The following is a 21,236-nucleotide window of genomic DNA, read 5'->3' on the forward strand; positions in this document are numbered from 1 at the left end:
AAAAGAAACAAGACACAAAAATGCCCACAATAAGGTTTTCATCTGTTTTCACATAATGCATTATGGTTTTTCTAGAAAGGGTGACCGTACAAGCGCCTTTAACCGTCAGTGCTTTCATCCATTGCATTTCAAAGCCCTGTGATGACAGAAGCAGTGCCTCTGGAGTGGGGCAACAAGCCCACATCACACGGGCGCCTGATCTGCTCCTGGCTCGCTCTGGTTTGAAATGCAAATGCATCCAGGGCAGATCTGCCTGTTCATGCATTCAGGAAGCAGTTGTGTGTACGGCTTTTGCATACGTTGCATGTGCACCTGGAATGAGCGTGGCGGTTTTAGTGTGTAATAATTGATTTTAGCTTTCAGGAAGGAATTATTCATCGGAACACTCGGTCGCCATTAGCGCTGGTTAAACATCCATATTTGCCCATTCAGATGGGGATTACATGGAGACTCATTTGCAATTTAATTATATAAGCATTATTTTTCTTTTATTCGATAAACAGTGGGAGGAAAATCGTCAAAAAGGCCTTGTCCATGGTCAAATAATAGTTTTTTTGTTCATCTCAAATTATGAGCCTTCAACAATTCTGGACCTCTGACTGGACGTGGGAGGCACGTGTGGGCGTGCTAACCGTGCAACATTGTCTTGTGACTCAAGTAGGCGGTAAAGCCCGAAGGTTAAAACGCTTAACTCCCTATAACATGACTCTCTGATGTGTGAAGTCAATCAGCTAGCTGTCGGCTTTGATACCGCACTGACACTTGATCCAATAGTTAGATTTAGTGTTTTGCCTTGTGGTGAAATATGCGCCTGCTAATAATGAGTCTAAAGTAACAAGGCCACGCTCAATGACTTGAATCCCATTAGGAAAAGTAATCTCGCTTCAACAACGCACTAACTTTCACAGAAGTTCATAGCTATGGTCATGTGTTGTGTAAGCCAGCCAGGTCTCAAGTCTCAAACGGGCTGACCTTGTTACTTTTGCCAACATCCGGGATTCATGTTGGCCTGTGACCCATTGTGTATGGATACAGCTGGAGGCCGGCAGCGGACAAACACTGATCTGTATAGGGTGTGAGGACGCTTTGATCCCTGCTGGAGCCCAGCAGGGACAGTCAGACGGCCTGCTCAGCATGCGTCTTCCCGACTCCACAGCAGCCTCACAGGCTCCTTTAATGTGTGTGTGTGTATTTGTCAAGCTGCTCAATAAAAGCAATGCCAGTGGTAAGGCTGCAGGACCTACTTTATCATGCTGAGCGTTTCGGTTGGATGGTAAGAAATGTGTCTTTGCATGGATCTGCTGGGAACCACTCTTATCATTATTATTAAGGATTTATTTTGGACACTTGTGTGCTGTTGCATGGCCAAATGTCCAAATTTATGAATTGGCCTGTTATCTTTTTTCACCTCGAGGCATTGTTGTACAGCTGTGAGGTTCTATATATTTTTCAGAAATTCACAATCACACTGTATTATAAACAGTATGTAACTGTGGATTATTCTTTGCTTTCTTTGAGTATTTGTGATTTGAAGTTTTTGATGCCAAAGACCCATTTATATTATATGAAAAGGTTATCAACTATGATACTTTAAAGACAACTTGTTGTTTCCTAAATTAAATTATTATTTTCCTTGTACTAAAGCCAAAGCTAATTATAAAAATCTGGAAAATGTTTACTTATGTTAATTTGACTTGACATTTTTAATCGTATGCTTTTAGCAATTACAAAATAAATTTTGAATGAAAAGGTTGGTCTTTTTCAGATTTATAAACCTAAAAATACTTACCAATTAATTACCCTTAAAATTATTACAAGTGAAAGTAAAACAAAATTATTTCAAATAAATGCTGTTCTTTTGAACTTTTTATTCATCCCAACCCTGAAAGAAAATGTATTTGTACAAATTAAATTTTACCAACACAGGAATAAATAACTGGCTAAAATATATTCAAATAGAAAAGTTATTTGGAATTCTAATAATATTTTTGCAAGATTACTGTTTTTACATGATTTTTTATCAAATAAATGCTGCCTTGTTGAGCATAAGAGACTTCTGTAAAAAATATGTAAAACATTTAAAATGTCAATAAAAATATTTTATTGACCTCAAACTTCTGAACGTAGTGTATAAATATTTTTCCAAATAGTATAAATGGGTCTTTACATATGAAAGCTTATAGTTGCTTTATATTGTATCATAAGTTAAGTGTATCATAAGTTAAGCTCATTGGAAGCTCACCCTTTTATACTCCCTTGTACAAAAAAATAATAATTAAAAGAGTTTAGCATGCATTAATATATTGGCAAATGCTGTAATTCACTGTAACGTTCACTGCTCAGTTTGACTGCCTTATTTGGCTGTTCTCTTAGAGTTCACTCTTTTGGAGATGTGTAAATTTCTGCCTCATTGTGACATTTAAGTCACATCATGAATGGATAACAGATTATGAGATTTCTTAATTGTGTGGCAGAAACCAGTGGTTAGCTGCAGATTGGCCTTTTGTTGGCTCTAAGAACGTCCAGCAAGAGTTTGGGGGTTGGGAGGCGGCTGTACCTGTAGGTTCTTCCTCCAGACATTAACTGCTGCAAAGGCCAGCTGCATTTGCTTCCTGCGTGCATCCTTGTGCCGTTTGTACGCAATCTCAATGAAGATGAGGAAGATCCCGGCAACGATGCCACCAGCAACCAACATAAACACGCCTGTGTGATGAGAAATACATTTGATTATTTCCAAACAGTCTTCAATGTGGCAAAGAGGGCAAAAGACAGAGACTATTAATAAGGGCCATCATACCTGCCATATTCTCAAAAGTGAGTGTGGCTGGTGCATTGCTTCTGGAGTCACACTCCTGATAACGGACCCAGGTTTTATCCAAGTCCTCCATGAAGCCATTCTCATGGGAACTATTAATTCAAAGACCAAACACATCAGTCAAACAATCCGTTATTCCATAAATAGAAACAGTTGACATGTGATTGCGGTAAGCTAGGGATTAGCTGAAAGGAACAGAAAAAAAGAGAAAAACAAACAAAAGTATAGCAGCGTACTGTGGATGATTATTCATGACTAAGATTACCTGAGGATGGCCAGGGAGACGTTTTGCTTCCATGGGCTGTCTTTGCGCATGCCAATACCGAATCCAGAGCGGAAGAACAGCTCGCCTGTGGTGACCAGGTCACATTTCTGCGAGGCCTCAAACTCCAACACTGCTGAATCCCATATAAATGCGTGGAGTTTGCTATGAGAAGAAAAAAATTGTAATGAAAATAATTGTATTGGTGCTATTTAAAATTCTTTATCGTTACAATTACAATACCATTCAAAGATTTGTGTTAAATCATTTTGAAAGAAGTCTGTTATGCTCACCAAGGCTGCATCTAATTGATCAAAAATACAGTAAAAATGGCAATATTGTGAAATATTATTACAATTTCAAATAACTGTATTCTATTTGAATATATTTTAAAATGTAGTTTATTCCTGTGATGGCAAAGCTGTATTTTCAGCATCATTATTCCAGTATTCAGTGTCACATGATCCCTCAGAAATCATTCTAATATGCTGTTTTGGTGCTCAAGAAACATTTCTAATTATTAATAATGTTGAAAACTGCTGCTTAATATTTGTGTTGAAACCATGATACATTTTTCCCCTCAGGATTCGATTAGGATTAGAAAGTTCAAAAGTAATTAGATCCCATATTTTTATAGTCTAGACTTCTGGAAACCAAACCACTGTATTTAATAATTCATTTGCTCCTCTACTACACTTTACACAAACAGCTTGAAGAACTTGCATCTTCTAAATGGAGATAAGTGGAAGTAATTCCTGGTGATTATAGAACTCCAGATGTAAAAAAAAATTGTAAGGGAAATGTATTAAACACGGGCAGTCTGCCATCTGTTCCTGTCTTAGCCTTGAAGTAAAGGTCTTTCTTTAAAATACAACTCCCGACCCTGCTTTGTATTCAGCAACAATACTGTACTGAATCACACTAACAGGAGTTTAGCCTCTCTCTGCTCTTCACAGACTCACTGAGGAGAGAGGAATTATGTGTCATCCTTTATACTGAATGGAAATGTATCTCCCCGGAGCCCACTTCCTGGCATTGATATCTATGCCCAGCCCCTAAAGGGAGCTTTAAAACAACAGCTTCAAATAAACCTGTTCTGGCATAACAAAAAAATAACAATACTTCAAAAAATACAATTAGGGGAAACTCTTATTGCTGACTGACTTGTCTCGCACGGCCTGGATGGCTTCAGCGGCGCTCTCGTAGTTGTGCTTTTCCATGTGGCGGTACATGGTGCTAAGCTCAACTTGGCGCCGGAAGTAAATGTCCACAGAACTCTGCTTCACTGTGGCGTAGATGAACTTGTCTGATGGGTTTCGCAGCTGGAATACAAGGTAACAGTGGGACGGTCTGGATGACTTGTTATAAATGGGTGCTACGCTAGATAATTTATTTGTTTATTCAAAACACGATGAATAATTAAAGTAAACGGGTGTTTGGTGTCTGCAAATCCAAAATTTTGACTTCTGTGTCTGCAATTACATAAAATATTTCTAAGGAAAATAGCTGTGGGAATAGAGGCAAACCAAGGCAAGTATGACCTAAAAATGTTTAGTGAAGTCATACTGCTGTGCATCTACAACTCTAAAGTATAAAACTGTACATTTATAAATATCTCATATTAGAAAATACCGTTCAGAATATACCCCTCTGATTTTAATATATTATTTATTACTATTTATTTTACTTTTATTCAAATGTTTACATTCAGTCCTTTGCTAATTTTCAGCCCACATGGCAGAATTGACATGGATTGTTATGATGAAACATGGCAAATAAAAATAACCTTTGCTAACAAATGACCCATAATTATGTGTCCTTGGCAAGCTTAATTATATGTGGTGTTTTTATGCCGTGTGAAATGTGAAATCTCTGTGCACAGTAATTTAGAGTCCTATTTGATATTCTGTTGTCTAACATGCAAAGCTGCTTCATACTTAGTGCTCACCCTAGGGTCGTTGATGCCGGTAATGCGCTCCTCAGGCCGATCCAGCACTAGGAAGGCTGCCAAATTGGCAGTATAAGATGCAACTATAATCATAGCAAAACCAGCCCACACCATACCTAAAATCCTTGCTGAAAAACTCCGAGGGGCACCTGCGAATGTAAGCGGGGAGGTAAGAGCGATAAAGAAAATTATGCTTACTGCAAAATCAATCAAACACAGAGTCAGCAATATTTCCACCTCACAGGGGCGATAGACTGAATAATAATCTCTCGTTGCTGATGTCTACCTTCTCCAATTCCGGAGTTCAGAAGTACACCCCAGGAGAACCACATAGCAGAGGATAAAGTGAGGGCATCTTCTTCTTCCTCTTCACTATTTACTTTAAACCTTCCAAACGGGCTGCAGGGCAAAGCGCATATCAGTCAGAGGCAGATGCTTTTAGACTGCATCCATAAAATGTTGTTAATATTCAGCCAAACTTCTGAGATCTTCTGCAAACGTTCGTGATATCAAGCTACGGTCTCACATCTGTGTGTTCAGCCATTTCTACATCTATCCAAGGATGAGTTTTAAAGGGATAGTTCACTGAGAAATGAAAATCCTGTCATCATTTACTCACCCTTGTTGTTGCAAACCTGTTTTAATTTCTTTCTACTGCAGAACACAAAAGAAGATACTTCAAGGAACGCTGGGATCCAAACAACATTAGACCCCATTGACTTTCATAGTATGGAGGGGAAAAAACAACAACACTGAGACATTTTTCAAAATATCATCCATTGTGTTCCACAGAAGAATGAATGACAAACAAGATTGGACAAACTATCCCTTTAAGGTGTCATGCATGTAACAAGTCTTCCTTTACCTGAAACGGTCTAATAGGTAGAGCATCACCGCCACAACATGGACCGATAGACCCACCAGTAACCACAGAGTGCTCTGAAAAGGCTGCATGAACGAGTCCAGTGTACTGCGTGGTATTTCCTGCAAAACAACACAGCTTTATCCAATCCAACAAACACCACCCACATTGCCACATGCATCGCCATATGGAGCATCAAATGGAGTCTACATCTACGCTGGTTAGAGGTGTATTAATAGATTTCACTGTACACCAGAGTCAATTGATTTATCACAGCATTTTCTCAGTACAGAGATAAGCCCACTTCAGGGAATTCAATTAAATCAAGAAACTGTAATGCTATTTCCATCCCAGAAAGTCATGTTCTCAGAGGATTTTCCCCAAAATTAATTACATTTTATATACTTTATTTGAAACTTAGCAGCCATGAAACTGAAATTAAACTGACCCCAGATCTGCATCTATTATTTTCTTATTGCCAATAATGCCGGTTTAAAGGGATAGTTTACCCAAAATTGACCAAATTTTATGTTCTAAAGCTGTTTAACTTTTTTTCTTTAGTGGAACAGAAAATGAATATATCTTAAATAATTGTTTTTGCCCATACATTGAAAGCCAGTGTGGTCCAGAACAGAATTTGTCTCCATTGACTTCAATTTTTTATTTTGGGTGAACTATCGCTTTGAAGTCTGTACTTTAAAATAATGATCTGTTGGTCATCTGAGACTCACCTTTTTGACAAGTATTGTGAGCCCCTGGTACTTGAACGGTTTCGAGAACTCTATGTACTGGGCTCGTTCATTGTTGATAGTAAGTGGAGCCACGATCATGTCTGCCAAGCCACTCAGGAGCTCTCCCATCATGCCATTCCACTCCTTCTTGTTGCTGTTATTTACCTGGAAGATAACGTTAAGAAATGCGTCATGCCTAAATGCGCTTCTTCTAAATTTCTAAATGCATATTTCAGTAGATGCTTAATCGCATCTGTGAAGAAAGGCTTGAAAATGCAAAGACAAGCCTAGATGCATGACCTTTGAAAAGACATGCAAGGCTACAGACAGGTGAAGAATCAATAAAGTTATCATATTACTCACACGCTCCTGAGTGCCAAATTTGCCATCAGCCACTAGATGCACTTCATAGGTAAAGTTCATTGTCATTGCAAGTTTGATCAAAAGATCAATGCAGAACCCATAGCAGCACTGAGGCACTATGGGGCGACCTATAGAGATAAACAAGCCCGTCAAATCTGGACAAAGCACAACATTGGTCCAAAAAATATACAAACATCATAATAATGCCTACCTGGAATGGTCTCATTGGGGCCAGTGCAGATTACTTTTTTGATCAGGACTCCATTTACAGTGTATTCTTCCTTGCATGTTCCATCTTGTAACGTCGGTTTGACATAGACAAAGGGCTCTTGATGAATGGTGACAATCTACCAAAGAAACAAGAGAACTGAATGCAAGGGGTTTTTAAGAGAAAAAAAAATGATGCATCAAAACCCCTGCAATGAAGTACCTTTAATCTTGTTGACATCTGATAGCCTTTCGGCTTTTCAGTTTCTCCTCCTGGCCAAATAATCTTCCTCTGAGAGTTCATTACGACCTGGAACAAAATATTTTTCTGTCATTCACCTTCATTAATTTCCATTACTATACAACTTCACTGCATTTTTAAATAATGTAAATGTTTTTTTTTATATATATTTACATGTTTTTAGATAGTCAATTACTTTTAAAACTTTAATTTTGTTTATTGTTAAATTCTACGTACTAATACCATGTCAGTTTGTATTAAGCTAATTAATAGCTAAATAATGACGAATGATAGTATATTTACAAATTAACATTTATCAAGATAAATAAATGTTGTAAAAAATGTTGTAAGCTGACCCCAGACTACACTGCTGTAGAGCCCACTTCACAAACTACATTGTGAAGTGATGCTCACTCCAGAGCCAAATGAAGTCCAGCTCCCACTCTCTGGACATCATGGGTGGAACTTGATTTAGTCCAATTCTGTTGATCTAATAGGTGGATGGGTATGATTATGGTTAGGATTAGAGTTAGGGTGTGGTTGGACTTTTTAGCTCCACCCATTATGCCCAGATTACATTCAGAGAGGGGGAGCTGGACATCACGCTCCACCCATTGGCTCTGCAATGAGCCGCCTCTATTCATTATTGGATCATGAAACTTAACGCTGTGAACTTACTGTAAAGTGTTGCAATAAAATTAGAGTGCTAACTGTCCCAACTTTTAAAATAGCAATGTTTGTGTGAAGCAGAAGGACAGCTCATTAAAAAGACTGAGCCAATTTCATACTTGCGAGCCATTGTAGACGCCCACTTGCACCAGCCGGGTTTTCTGGTAGTTCAGAATGCTGTAGTGGGCGAACCTCCTGTCTCCGTCATCATTAAACTCCACGCGGCCTGTTAGGCCATCTGGATACTTGGATGACATCAGCACTCTAGTGCACCAGAGGGGGGGTTTTAGAAAAGGCACAAACTGCTCATTTAAACACAAAGGAAGACATTGACGATGACTGGAAGTAATGGAAGTTTACAAGGAATTCAGAGATGGGAGATGCAGGCATGTCTTAGGAAAAGACAATAAAACTAACTAGGGAAGATTTAGGGGGTGTCATGTGGGGTGGAGACGGATGGCACGTAATGTGCAGGCACAGACATAGGAGAACAGAAATGACACCTGTAAGGGTCTCAAATTGGGTCTCAAATGCAAATTGGTACCACCAGATTTCACAAGGCCAATGTAATCAACAACTTAACAGGCTTGATGTGTCCTTGCACTCGATTATTACTCCTTTTGAGAAGTGAAGGCATGGTTTTAGAAGCAAAATGCTTGCGATTTCAATCTTTGTGGTGTGAAAGCTTCCACTCTTGTCAGTGCCAGACCAGTGGTAATGTATGATAATGCATGACAGCAAATGGATGGTTGGTTGGAAAGCTAGCGAATGCTAGCCAGCGCTCATCCCTGGCCTCACCGTTTGAAGAGTGGGCCAGTCTTCCAGATGTTTGTATTGCCAACACAGCCTCGAGGAGGCTCTGTGATATTCTCCTTCTCAAAGAGCTCCTGAATGGACTGGGCCACCACAGCCACGGCATCGTAGATGTGCGCAGACTCGTTCTTGCCATTGATAAGCTGAAGGCCGAGCAAGCCTGCCCAGTTGACAACATTACATAGTGTTGGCCAATGCCTCACAACACGACTCGCACTTCAAGAGCACTTCAAGGCATACTCATAATAAAGAAATGCACACATTGCCAGAGAGAGAAACAAACGTGCATTGCATATGAGCGACGAATTGTCTCAAGACAGACAGAAGGGCTGTGAAAGTCATGGGGGGTTTAGGACAGGGTCAGCACTGAGCAGAATGATGTGATGTTGAACACGGATGTGTATATAAAGAAGCCGGGAACAAAGAAATGCGGTTGTCGCTTACCATCGTATCCACACCTCTATGTGGAGGTAGCAAAGCACCACTTATAAATAAACTCATGACAGCCAAACCTTAAAAATGTATGCACATTCAAACCAATATGGATTACCACAACTCTCTATTGCATCATTTGTTGTCTACTGAAAGAAAGGACAAACACTCAAAAATGAAACAAATTAAACATTAGACATAAAGCACAGTACAATGAGTAAAGAATCACTGTGTTTAAAACCTTTAAACATGCAGATGTTTAAACGTTTAAACACGCAAGTACAGCACAGACACTGATTTCGTCGGTGGGGATTGCAAATTGTAATCGTATAAAAAGCTTAAAAGGCAAACATGTTCAGTTTGTTAAACAGCCTAGGAGAGAGAGAGAGAGAGAGAGAGAGAGAGAGAGAGAGAGAGAGAGAGAGAGAGAGAGAGAGAGAGAGAGAGAGAGAGAGAGAGAGAGAGAGAGAGAGAGAGAGAGAGAGAGAGAGAGGATGAAAATGGAGAGGATGAAAAGTACATACCATCTGGGGCTTCACTCAGTGCTTTACCAGACATCTCCCTTTCTCCAACAAGCCACACGTAACCAGAGCCTGTCATATTGAGCTGGCGTGCCGCTTTATAAATGGCTGCGGCTTCGTCTTCACTGTGATTGGACAAAGATTGGTTATAACAGATTGGAGTAAACACCTACAATTTTAATCTTATAAGCAAGCCCACATCAAATCTGTGAGTGCAGAACTCATAAATCAGAGCATTCACTATTGAGAAAGTTTCTCGCGTGTTTCTTTTTTAAATATTTTGGTGAATTTGACCATGCTTTTATTCACCAACGAGAGTGTAAAACACATTTTGCCTAGTTTAAATCCATTACGCAGAATGCCTAAAATGTCCCCCCAAGTCAGTCTGCATATTCTGTGTGGGCCTTATTATGAGTGAGTCATGAAGGGCAGACAAACGGTTTGACATTTTGAGGCAATCTCTTGTTAACAAATTAGATGTTGGTTCATTTAACCAGAAAATGGATTATGAAGTGTTTGTACTGAGGCTGGACATAATTTTAGCTTCATATGCTGTATTTTGTTATATTTTAATGTATAAACTCACTGAAATTGTTAGCACAATGAATTGAGAATGTCTAAATTCCAATTCAATTCTTGAATCTAAACTGAACTTTGAGATAGCGAACAAGACTTCGGACTTAATTTAAATAAATTGAAATTCTAAGAAATCTTGGTACTTGTAATTTACTGGAAAAGCAAAGTTTGCCATATTATATTATAACTTTTGGACCAAGGTAGAAGAACACTTCTTCGTTTATCTGAATTCCTTTGACTTGCAATTCAGTAAATTTATCGTCCCCTTATTCCAATTCAAAATCCAATTCAACTTCCTGTGGCCAATTCAATTAAAATTCCTGAATCGATCCTGAAATGCCAATTCTCTACTGAAAAATTCACCCTGATACACAAACATCTTTTCAGAATCCTCAAACCAAAGCTTGGCCATATTTGCCAGCACCACTTCAGTTTCGTGGCTGGCCACATGTATTATTCAGCAACATTAGCGATTAGCAGTCTGATGGGTTAAGCAGCGGAGATGAACTCACCTTGCGGACAGGATGATAACTCTGGCCTCTAGCTCTTTGGCTTCCTGGAGCAGAGCCGTCAGATTTGTGTCTTGGCTGAACAGGAGCACTTTCTCTGCCTGGGATTAGGACACAACATTAGTCAAGTAGTTGACTCATTCCCACCATGAACCATGCTCTTTGAGCGCTTGCGTTTTTTTCCCCTCTCCTTTTTTTTTCTTTTTGGGAGGGGGAGGAGGGGGTTTGAAAAAAATGAAGTAAAAAAAGTTTCAGAGATAAACTGCTTAAATGAAAAAAACGTAAGTAAGCTTGGAGCAGGTAAAAAAAAAGTTCTGCATTTTCGCATGCAAACTCAAGGGAATCAAGATTCCAAGGAAAAACGTGCATGTAACAGGAAAAGGGAGAAGAAGATTGATGCAACCGGAAAGCAAAAAACAGGTGAAGGAAGATGGTGGTGGTGGCTTCTTTCCCAACAGAAAATAAAAAACCAACAAAAAAGAAGAAATGCTGCAGAAAGGTGGGAGTAACATCTGGATAGTGCCTGTCCCACTCGACCAGATCTCCACGCACGGTGTCAAAAAGAATAGACTTGCAATCTTGCTGGCTTCAATACATGCATTCCTTTACACAAAAATAAAAAAGTGACAGGTGGGGGAGCGAGTTTTTGTATACGCTTTAACAGAAAAAATAACCCATTCTCGATTGAAATCATAAAAGGAATCCAAACAAATAAATAGACGTGCTGGCAGGATAAGAATCTCTGGAATCGGTTTGTTGATTGTTTGACTGTTTTCTAGTGGCTACTTTCATATAACGTTTGGGGCGGCGTGCATTGACCATGCAAATATACCTTGGGTCCTCGCTTGTTGTCAAAGGACAGTTGGTCGAGGTTTTCATAGTTCCTGTTTTTACTCTGATGAATAATGTGCACAGAGAAAATATGCAGACACAGAATATTATAAACAGTTATATATGGTGCGCAGTAAAGCATTCCAACAAATCTCCACTTTTCTGCTTCAAATTGGGAAACTCTAATCCTGGGGCTTGCAAAAACATCAACAAACCTGATCTATCCTTGCAAATGGTCTAAACCTGCTCTCTCTTATTTCAATGAGCTCACCTCCTTTCATTCTTTTCTCAATATTTCATTTTAATTTAACCTTTTCACCTGGCTTTAATTAAAACACCTGCCCTGAGTGGGCTCCTTGCTTTACCACAATTAATAATAAATGCTAATGTCTTCTGAACTCTATTTCGTTATAATGCACAAGCTAATCCAGTTCATGCCATCCCATCCATCAATTTAAATTTCTCTGTCAATCTACTGTAAAAGATCATCAGCTAGTACAGCCTATGAAGCACAGCAAGTTGCTACCACAAGACAAGCCTGTCTATAGACATATGGGCCGAAATAACATATTTTAGGCACTCTATCAAGATAATACACGTTCTTCAGAGCCACAGAATCTGATATATAGACAGTCTGTCAAGCATTTGTTGCTTTTGCAGAGCAGAAGTAAAATTAAAGAGTAAAATTCTGCAACATTAAATTAATGGAAATTCTGTTTTTATGCATTTAATACATTTTTGTATTTTTCAAATAATTTTTTGAGCAGTCAGAATATGCACTAACTGTATCAGGCTTCAGTAGCTGAACATATTCTTATATATATATATATATATATATATATGTCCCAATGGATAGAGAGTCAGACTGGTAACCCGAAGGTTATATCTTAAATATACAGTATATATCAGCGAAAAACTGTCCAAAACTATATCACAAAAAGCTTTAATATGCAGTGATCCAACCCTGCAGACAATGTGCAGGAAAAGTTTTGCTGTAATAAAACACACAACCGAAAGACTTCCATGAACCCTTCTGCTGGTTCCCAAAACAGTCTGGTCATGTGCACATAAAAACAGCTGGCCTTGGGGCTGCCATTACTGAATATGACATTGCAACGACATTGCGGGTGTCCTAAAAATACAGCGCCATGCTAATGGATTCAGATCCTGAAGAAATGTCTCTTTTTACTAAATTACAAATCTTTATTTATTATTTTTAGACACTGCATATGACATTTTGAATTATACACATACATGATATATGTATAATTGCAAACGTTAAAGAGGTTCAATGTTCACACAGTGTGTAACTACCCTTACCTTCAAATATATTGTGAAATACTTTCTTATATAATGTGAAATATTTAACAGTGCAAAGCTGCACACAAAGAAAACCTAGCCTGTTGCTGAGAAGAAATTCTCACAGAATCACACAAACTCAAAGCAACCAAATTCCCTGCCGGGTTTTTCTGGTTGATTTTTTGCACAGCCCCAGGCTAAGTCCCTCATTTTGCTCCTGTTGTGGATAGACAAATAGGAAAATCTGACTATGGTAAAAAAGCAATGTGAGATGAGTAGAAAAGTACAAAGTTTTGCAGATAAACCACTTAAGACGCTGCTGATGCCTCTGGCATAAATAATGTTAGCCAATGGAAAGAAATGTGTTTACACAACAGAAAAAAGGAAACATTTAACATATATAGAAGACCTCTGAGATATTGATTACAGGAACACACGCTGACTTACACACGCACACTCATTTCAATGCTGGACCGTGTGAGTCTCACCTTCGTCTCCCTCTCCTCCAGCAGGGTTTCCAGTCTTTTCTGTGCCGCTCTGCCCTCATGGTCATCACTCACAATCAGGATGATGTGATTCCACTGAAACTCACGCATCATGTCAAACCACACCTGGGCTTGGTGGGAATAGGGCGGCACAGTGCGCAGGAAGGAGAGGTGGATGCTCTAAATGGACGGTTGGGAAAAAGAACTGGTGAATCTCAAAGGCCCGAGGCAATTTCAGTTCATCAGGATATAATCACTTTAACTGTAATTAATTTAGAGATGGATCCCAACATTACTTCTTTAGCACGCCAAGATGCCATAAGGCAAAGAGTTTAAGTGAATCTAAAAGAGTCAATCGATCATAATGCTATGTATAGTATTTATGAGAGTTTTTAATTAAATGTCTAAAAAAAGGTCCACACTAGAACTGAAACGGAGTAAACATTTATCACATTATTCTGTCCTGACGCAGGAATAGAAAACCATGGAGGAGCGTCATGCAAAAATACATTCATTTATATTTATCATCCAGAAAAGGTTTCAAAACTCCAAACAAAGCATATTTTTTTAAAAATTGAACCTGTCTGAAATATACTGAGCTGCAGTCAAAGTCCAGCGTCTGGTGGTCTCCCACACTCACCTTATCGGAGTAGATGGACATGCGGGTGGTGAGGCCCACAACAGGGATACGGTAAAAACCAGCCGTGTAGGACACCGGAGTGGGAGTCAGATGGTCGTTGGACTGGGGTGGGTGGCTCACCAAGATCGCATACACCTGAGGATCATAGTGAGGAGGGAAATCTGAGAAAGCTTTGTCACAAACACTTCTAAACTAAAAAACCCATCAATTCTGTTATTTTGACACCTGTATATTTTACAATATATATATATATATATATATATATTAAATGATACACTCTATATACAAACATACCTGACCTAATCAAATCTGCTATGTAGCCTACTAGAAGTAAAGCCTATTGATAACCACCGTAAAACAGGTGGTAAATTGGAAGACCATATTAATAAATATTGGATTTGTTGCCAAACAAATACCACTAGGCTAACAAACATGACGATAAGATAATGGGATAAACATTAACTAAACAACATGACATGTAAAATAATGTTATTTACTTTATCACGTGACTTACTACTAGATTCTTATTGATCAATCGCGAGGTGTGGTGGTCAAAAATTTCAAAGGCTGTATGTGATGATTCACAGGGTCCCTAGTATGCTGTGTTCACTTCTAAAACTATATCTGTTGAAATTCGCTTGGCTTGATAAATGCGTTCATTCGGAACGTCCTGCAGCGTAATCGAGCACACTCAGCAGACGAAATTCTAGTTGCGCAGATTTGGAACGCGATGAATGGTTGGTAAATTTCACTCATTGCGAAGTGATATCCATGTAGGCTACCGTTACCCTTGTTCCATATACAGTGTGAACATAAATGCTTCTGCGATTTGGAATCTAAAGTGAAGTGAAGTAAAGTCCACTTCGCAGGGCTAGGGTAATTTTTTTATGTTGTTAATAGATGTTGCATCAGTCCTCTCATCCGGGTAAGTTAACTGAAACTGGCGCGACGTTATTTTCAATGTCTTTTGTTTACTTTTACACGCTTTGTTGTTACAATTACATCTAACGCCATCTTGCGTTTTAGTTATCGTTTGAAGCAGAGGACTTTACTAATATATATATTAGAATTCAATTTACACACATTCAGTCATCAAAGTCCATAAACAAAGATTACAAATAGCAAAATATAAATAACAGGAATGAAATTAATAAATTATCACAAAAAGGACTTCAGTAATAGGCTAATATTGTTAAAGTTGTGGTGCTGTGACGAGGACCTCTTGAATGGCTTACTCACAAGCCACGCCCCTAGCACGAGCTCGCGCTGCAGAGGGAGGAGATTCTTTGCTTTGTGAGAATATTTGTCGTGTCACCAATATTATTTATAAACATTTGAAAATATCTAACGAATGAGTGAATATATATATATATATATTTGCCCTCTAGTCCAAAAAAACTAGCCCTCTAGTCTAGTTTGCCCTCTAGACTATTCTAGTCTAGTTTGCCCTCTAGGTTTGCCCTTTGCCCTCTAGTCCCCCCTAGTCTCCGCTGGGCTCTGTACATTTTTCCAGCATTTTTTTCAAATATTGCCACTGCCAGTGGGTGGAGTAAGGCTCTGATCAGGGGTTTAGTTACCCTTTAAGATAATATACAAAATATCTTAAACTCAAATCAATATTTCTTGCCACATATTTCTTTATTTGGTGTAAAAGCCATATGATAGGCTAAGTGGGAAAGCGGCATTATCACTAATTCAAATTATTAGGGTGCAAGATACTGTGTTTAGACTACTTACAATTTTAATTTTACATTATATGCATTGTCTTGTTAACCTAACATGTTCACCTAACCCATTTTCTTTTTGCATTTGTAGCCTACTACATTTCTTTTCAATTCAAATGGAATATGAGGGGGTGTAATCATTTACAACACATTACTGTTTTAGTTGCCTGTATTTGTTATTGACGTATTTCTAAAATGTGAAGCAATTATTTAACCTTGCCAGACGAGCCAGTTGACAGTAAAATGTCAAAGTGTTGATCTAACATCATCAGTTTGCAGGTTGGCTGTCATGAACTTCATGCATGCACGCTTGTGTCTGTGCGCGTGCGAGCGTATGTTAGGCGGGTGTGACTTGGATGGTAATCCGTGTTACAGCGTTGAAGTATAATCTCTGCCTCCGTCGCTGTGTAATATTCTGATAGAGCTTTCCTCGCAGAACAAAGCAGCTGTTATCTATGAGTCTGGCGCCATGTTGGCCTCGTTTTTCATTAAAATAGAGGCGGAGGGCCAGCGGTGAAGCCATGGCGCCTATAGAGGGGTCAGTCATGTTACCTTAAAAGCTTTACTTATGCTTGGATTTGTATTATTTATATGACGCCACATGAATCACAGGTTGTCACATATCCTATATACTTTGCAGTATTACAGTCTCATTTCATGTAACCTCTGAGCAGTTTTCTCAACACGGCAATTCGCAGCTGTTGAATGCTCACTCATTGGTCAAAATGGACCCCCGGATGCTGTTGAATGTTTTCACATGCAACAAAATAAAAATCGAAATTCGCGACAGTGCTTGACCTTGGAGAAAACAAAGTTACAGTAGCCTACAGCAAATCTGGCTAAAAATGACTGTCCTGAATGAATGCACGTATATGATTCATGATTTTAAAGAGTCTGAATTTGTATGAAGAATAGCCTGTATTTTTGTTTTCTAGAAACAATTAACCTACAAGCTGAAAAACTAACAAAGAACACAATAAAAATATTTTAAAATAAAATATATTCTGAGCTTGCTTTACACCACTTTAAAATAAGCAGTTATTAGAAATTGTGCAAGTAACAGTAGCCTATATGTAGCCTATGTCAGTTTTATACTTCACCATTTCTCGTTTAATTCAATATGATAGTGAAGCAATTAAGTGAAATGTTTACTATAGGCAATAAAAATATATAGAATTTTTTAGCCAAAATAGATTGGTAGGCTATAGATGTTTCCAAACGGGGTTTTCTTAAATTTATTGGTATAGGCTAGTATTATTAGTAGGCTATTAATATTATTTTAAGAGTGTGACATAGCACTTTAAAATATTGTATTAAAACATGTATTCGGATGTTTTCAAAATGCGTTTTCCTGATATAATGAGTTGGAGAGACTGGTTTGCGAGTGTTACCTGGTTAGAGATGAGATCCTCACATACGGAGAGTGCCATCTGGATGGCGTTTGGCTTATGGGTGACTGAAATAGCATTCATCTTGAACTTATCTTTGCCGTATATATTGTTGGCTTGAGTGACAGCGTCTTTGAACACCTGTTCATATCTCTTCTGGCTCAGGACAGCCCCGATATTCACAGTCTTTGGTTCGCATCCTCCTCTCGCACAGGAGCACGAAATGAGGAAGGCGAACAGAACCAGACGCATTTTGCCCTGGATGGCAGAGGAGTCAAGCTGAGTGGCCCGTGGAGGATGCGTGTCGATGTCCGTTGATTAGACAGATCCGCTCTCACTGCGTCCTCTCCAGCAGCACTGGAATGCGATCGCCCCAGTCTAGTCCGCTGAGGAATGGGCTTCACTCATTGAGTCCGCTCATGAAACCCGTTCATGTTCAAGTAAACCATGTCAACACGCCTTTTTAGAAAAGGATGCTCGCTCCTGTTGATAGTCGCCTCACATATGCACTCTTTAGCCTATCTCTTGGGAAAAGGTGCAGAACTCAGTTTTGCAGTAACGTTGTAGTCATCACCTGTGTTCACTTCTCCCGCTCCTGCCGTGAGTGAATCATAGTCAAGGTTTTGTCAAGGGTGACCTGATGCTCTGTGAGAGACGCTGTCCTTGGTGCTGAGAACTGTGCTCGCGCACTGATGCGCGCGCACTCGCCGATTACCCCTGATATCACGGAGCTGTCACGTTTGAATATCTACTTCAAAACATTTGCGTTAATGCGAGGAAAATCTCAGGTCATCACAGTAACGTGTGATTGAACTGATTGGACAACGTTGATGTGTAAATCACATGAGACCAGTAAGATGTAGCCTACGTATTAGTTTTGTGTGCATTTTTAGATAAAAAGAGAAAAATAGCTTTAAAAAGATGAGCTTTTTCATATTTTGTAGCCTATTTGTTTTGTTCATCTATTGTCCAGAATTTTCTCACACGGAGGCAACCAATAGCCTATTTAACTTGACAAACTGCATGGTTATTATGGAATATTGTCATTTATACTTTCGCATTAATCTGTTGGTGACATTTAGATCATGACAACCTTTAATATGGAAGCCCTGCTTGCGTCAAAAAATCAATTTGACAACCTGATAAATCCGTGTCATTCTTATTCATTAAATGATCATCGTTTACATGAGGAACTGTCGATAAACTTGTTTTCCATTCATTTAAAACAGAGAGGGATGGAACATTTTCTAAAAAATAATCAATGATAGCTTGTCTCCATCTATCACCCGTAGATATAGCTCCAGAAGAGGCGCGTTCAAGTGCCATGCATGGAGAAATTCAACGAGACCCCCGTTACCAAGGAAACAAGCATCTACGGATTGAGGTGCAAGTGTTTTTCCCAGACGCAGTAGGCTAACTTGCAATTATGAAAACAGTTTTTTTTTTTTTTTTTTTTTTTTTTTACAAAAACAAATTAACATACAGTATGAAGGCTTGAAAAGTGTATAGGAAAAATTAAATAAAAACTAGAAATCAAATATGTATTCTAGTGGCATAGGAAAAAAATGCTTCATTTTGATGTTGCACTTAGAATACCTCATTACTGGTCCTGTCTAAGAAGACATCACTCATTATCACAGTTAGAAAAACTGCAACTTAAGACAGACATGGATGGAATTTTGATTATAGCTCTTGTCTGGACAGCAAGTGCCATTGTACCTGCTATAGGTTATTCTTTATCAAGATTGCTGTTGGCGACCTTTACAACCATGCAATTGCATTCATTTTTTATTTATTTAACCAATTAAGTCACTTAAGAACAAGTTATTATTTTCAACAACAGCCTGGCAGGAGAGTTTAAATCTCCTGAAAGACATATAAACACTCAATTAAAACATTTACAGGCTGTGATAAAAACACTCCCTAGTTTTTAAATGGAGAGATTGAAATATATGTCTCTAATTGCAATGACTTTTCACAATCCAATCATGTGGAGCAGCAAAACCAAGAGCGAACGACCATAAACAGTTTTCTTTCTGTGATCATCGAAAGAATATGATTAGATGATCTGTTTGTACATACTAACATGATGTTGCAGCAACTCTTGAAGATATTTGTGTAACAAACCTAACAGGACTTAATAGCCTAAATAAAAATACACCATAGTTCCCGTCTAATACCTTTATTTAACCAGGAGGTCCCATTGAGATTCAAAATCTCTTTTACAAGAGAGACCTGACCAAGGTAACAGCCAAATCAAAAAAAAAAACACAAAAAAAAAAACACAATGAGACTCTGAAGAAAAACAAGAACATGTCTCCTTCACAACACTCTTTACAGTAGTTTTAAATTCATTTATGGACATAAGGGTTTCTAACTTTATATACTAATATATTATATATTAATATGTAATACTAATATGTAATGACGTCTAATTTAAAAGGGAACACAATTCACAATGATGTGTTCTAAGGTGCATTAGTACTGAGTCTAATATAACACATAATTGTTCTACATCTTTACATGCATTCCTATTCATGTTGTCTCAAACCCGAAACAATGACTAAAGTAGTATATCTTCACAATCCAATGGATAGGATTTACAATGAGAAATTGGTTGTGTGCACCAAAAATATAAATACCAAGCCTGCTACGTCACATTCACATATGGCATGCATACTGGGCTTTGCATATTAGTCACAAACACACGCAGAGGGGGATTAAGACATGATGACATCACTCGAGTGCAGGCGCTAACAACAGCAGGGCAGGAAATACACGGATCAAATAATCGGCAGCCTCTTTTCCGATATCTGTTACTTTCACGGCACAATGAAGTTATGTGATCCGTGGACTCATTAAAAAGTTAGACAGCAATACACAGAGCACTGAAGTGTGGATCTCTGCAAGACAAGGGAACGTGAATAAGAGGAGATGGCAGCCGAACCACTACTGAGATGCTTCAGGCCCTCAATAAATGATACCAGCAGAGTTAGTCTCAAACTGGCTCTCAGCTCCCAAAGTGTCAGTTTGGATCATGCAGTGCTGATGTACTGTATAATACATGCCGCTCTGCTTGCTTGTTAGCGTGATTTCAGTGGGGGATAACTCTGATATGTATCTCCTACACAAAGTCGGATGCAAACAACACACCACACCAGTATGCAGATCCATTGGAGATATAAGCAAAACACTGCTGCTTTGCTACATTATTTGATTTTCAAGCAGATTTAGATTTTTTAATTTCCTTCGGAGAGTCCTGGAAATTGAATGTAGTTGAAACCAAGCATGTTTCATGTTTCACTGGCTGTATGCTTTATCAACTTTTTTTTGGAACATGTGATCCTTTGCATACATAATTGAAATCATTCTACCACACGCAAAAAAAAAAACCCTTTCCAAAAATGTCTGTTTAATTATTCTAATCCGTGCCTAATGAAGAGGCTTTTGCGCGTAATTATCCATGTACAACAAAAACACACACAGCCTTGTAATGGTGCTATTAGTGCAGAGGGAAATGGGATTGAGCTGGATGGTTTTATCTCTTCTGACAGACACATTTTGATAAATCTAAAGGAGGTTACTTGGAATTAAACCGTGAAGTATAAACGCTGTGCAGGGCGTGAAATACATTGCATCTGCATGCAACATTTAAAACCTTTTGGTTTTCTCTTTCACTCAGAATTTAGCTGAGCTTCAGGGCAGAGGCATTTGCAAAACAATGGATAAGCTGAGTAAATATATCCAGTATTTCCTCTTAGGTGTGTGTATATGCATGTACGGTGATATTAAAGGTAAGCAGGGTTGGCAGTTGGCATTGTTTATTATTATTTTATTTTTACAGAGAAAAATTATTTTATAGGGACCAGAGATGCAAATTAGCATATGCTATATTGTACAATGTATTTTTTGCTTAATTT

The 21,236-nt window shown here is 38.5% G+C and overlaps 2 protein-coding genes across 2 annotated transcripts in view; both read right to left on the reverse strand.

Moving 5' to 3' along the window:
• Nucleotides 1-1,136, reverse strand: part of LOC306994787 (uncharacterized protein) — a gene marked incomplete at its 5' end in the record, with an annotated part of 39,192 nt that extends 38,056 nt beyond the window's left edge. Inside the window, one exon of the mRNA XM_079605589.1 lies at nt 973-1,136. Within this exon, the coding sequence (XP_079461715.1) occupies nt 973-1,136 (164 nt within the window). The remainder of the gene's footprint in view (nt 1-972) is intronic.
• Nucleotides 1,137-2,512: 1,376 nt separating this feature from the next.
• On the reverse strand, nt 2,513-18,007 carry grin1b (glutamate receptor, ionotropic, N-methyl D-aspartate 1b; the record flags this gene model as incomplete). The annotated part of the gene is made up of 19 exons (XM_079605590.1): nt 17,320-18,007; nt 14,205-14,339; nt 13,568-13,744; nt 11,782-11,844; nt 10,953-11,050; nt 9,868-9,989; nt 8,897-9,071; nt 8,218-8,362; nt 7,412-7,498; nt 7,193-7,328; nt 6,982-7,109; nt 6,619-6,783; nt 5,891-6,009; nt 5,312-5,424; nt 5,026-5,174; nt 4,242-4,399; nt 3,081-3,242; nt 2,798-2,907; nt 2,513-2,703 (listed from the first exon to the last, which is right to left on the reverse strand). The coding sequence occupies exons 1-19, from the start codon at nt 17,566-17,568 to the stop codon at nt 2,513-2,515; spliced, it is 2,682 nt and encodes an 893-aa protein (XP_079461716.1). The 5' UTR covers nt 17,569-18,007.
• Nucleotides 18,008-21,236: the final 3,229 nt, after the last annotated feature.

Source organism: Phoxinus phoxinus (assembly GCF_949152265.1).
Source record: "Phoxinus phoxinus genome assembly, chromosome: 3".
Classification (NCBI taxonomy): Eukaryota; Metazoa; Chordata; class Actinopteri; order Cypriniformes; family Leuciscidae; genus Phoxinus; species Phoxinus phoxinus.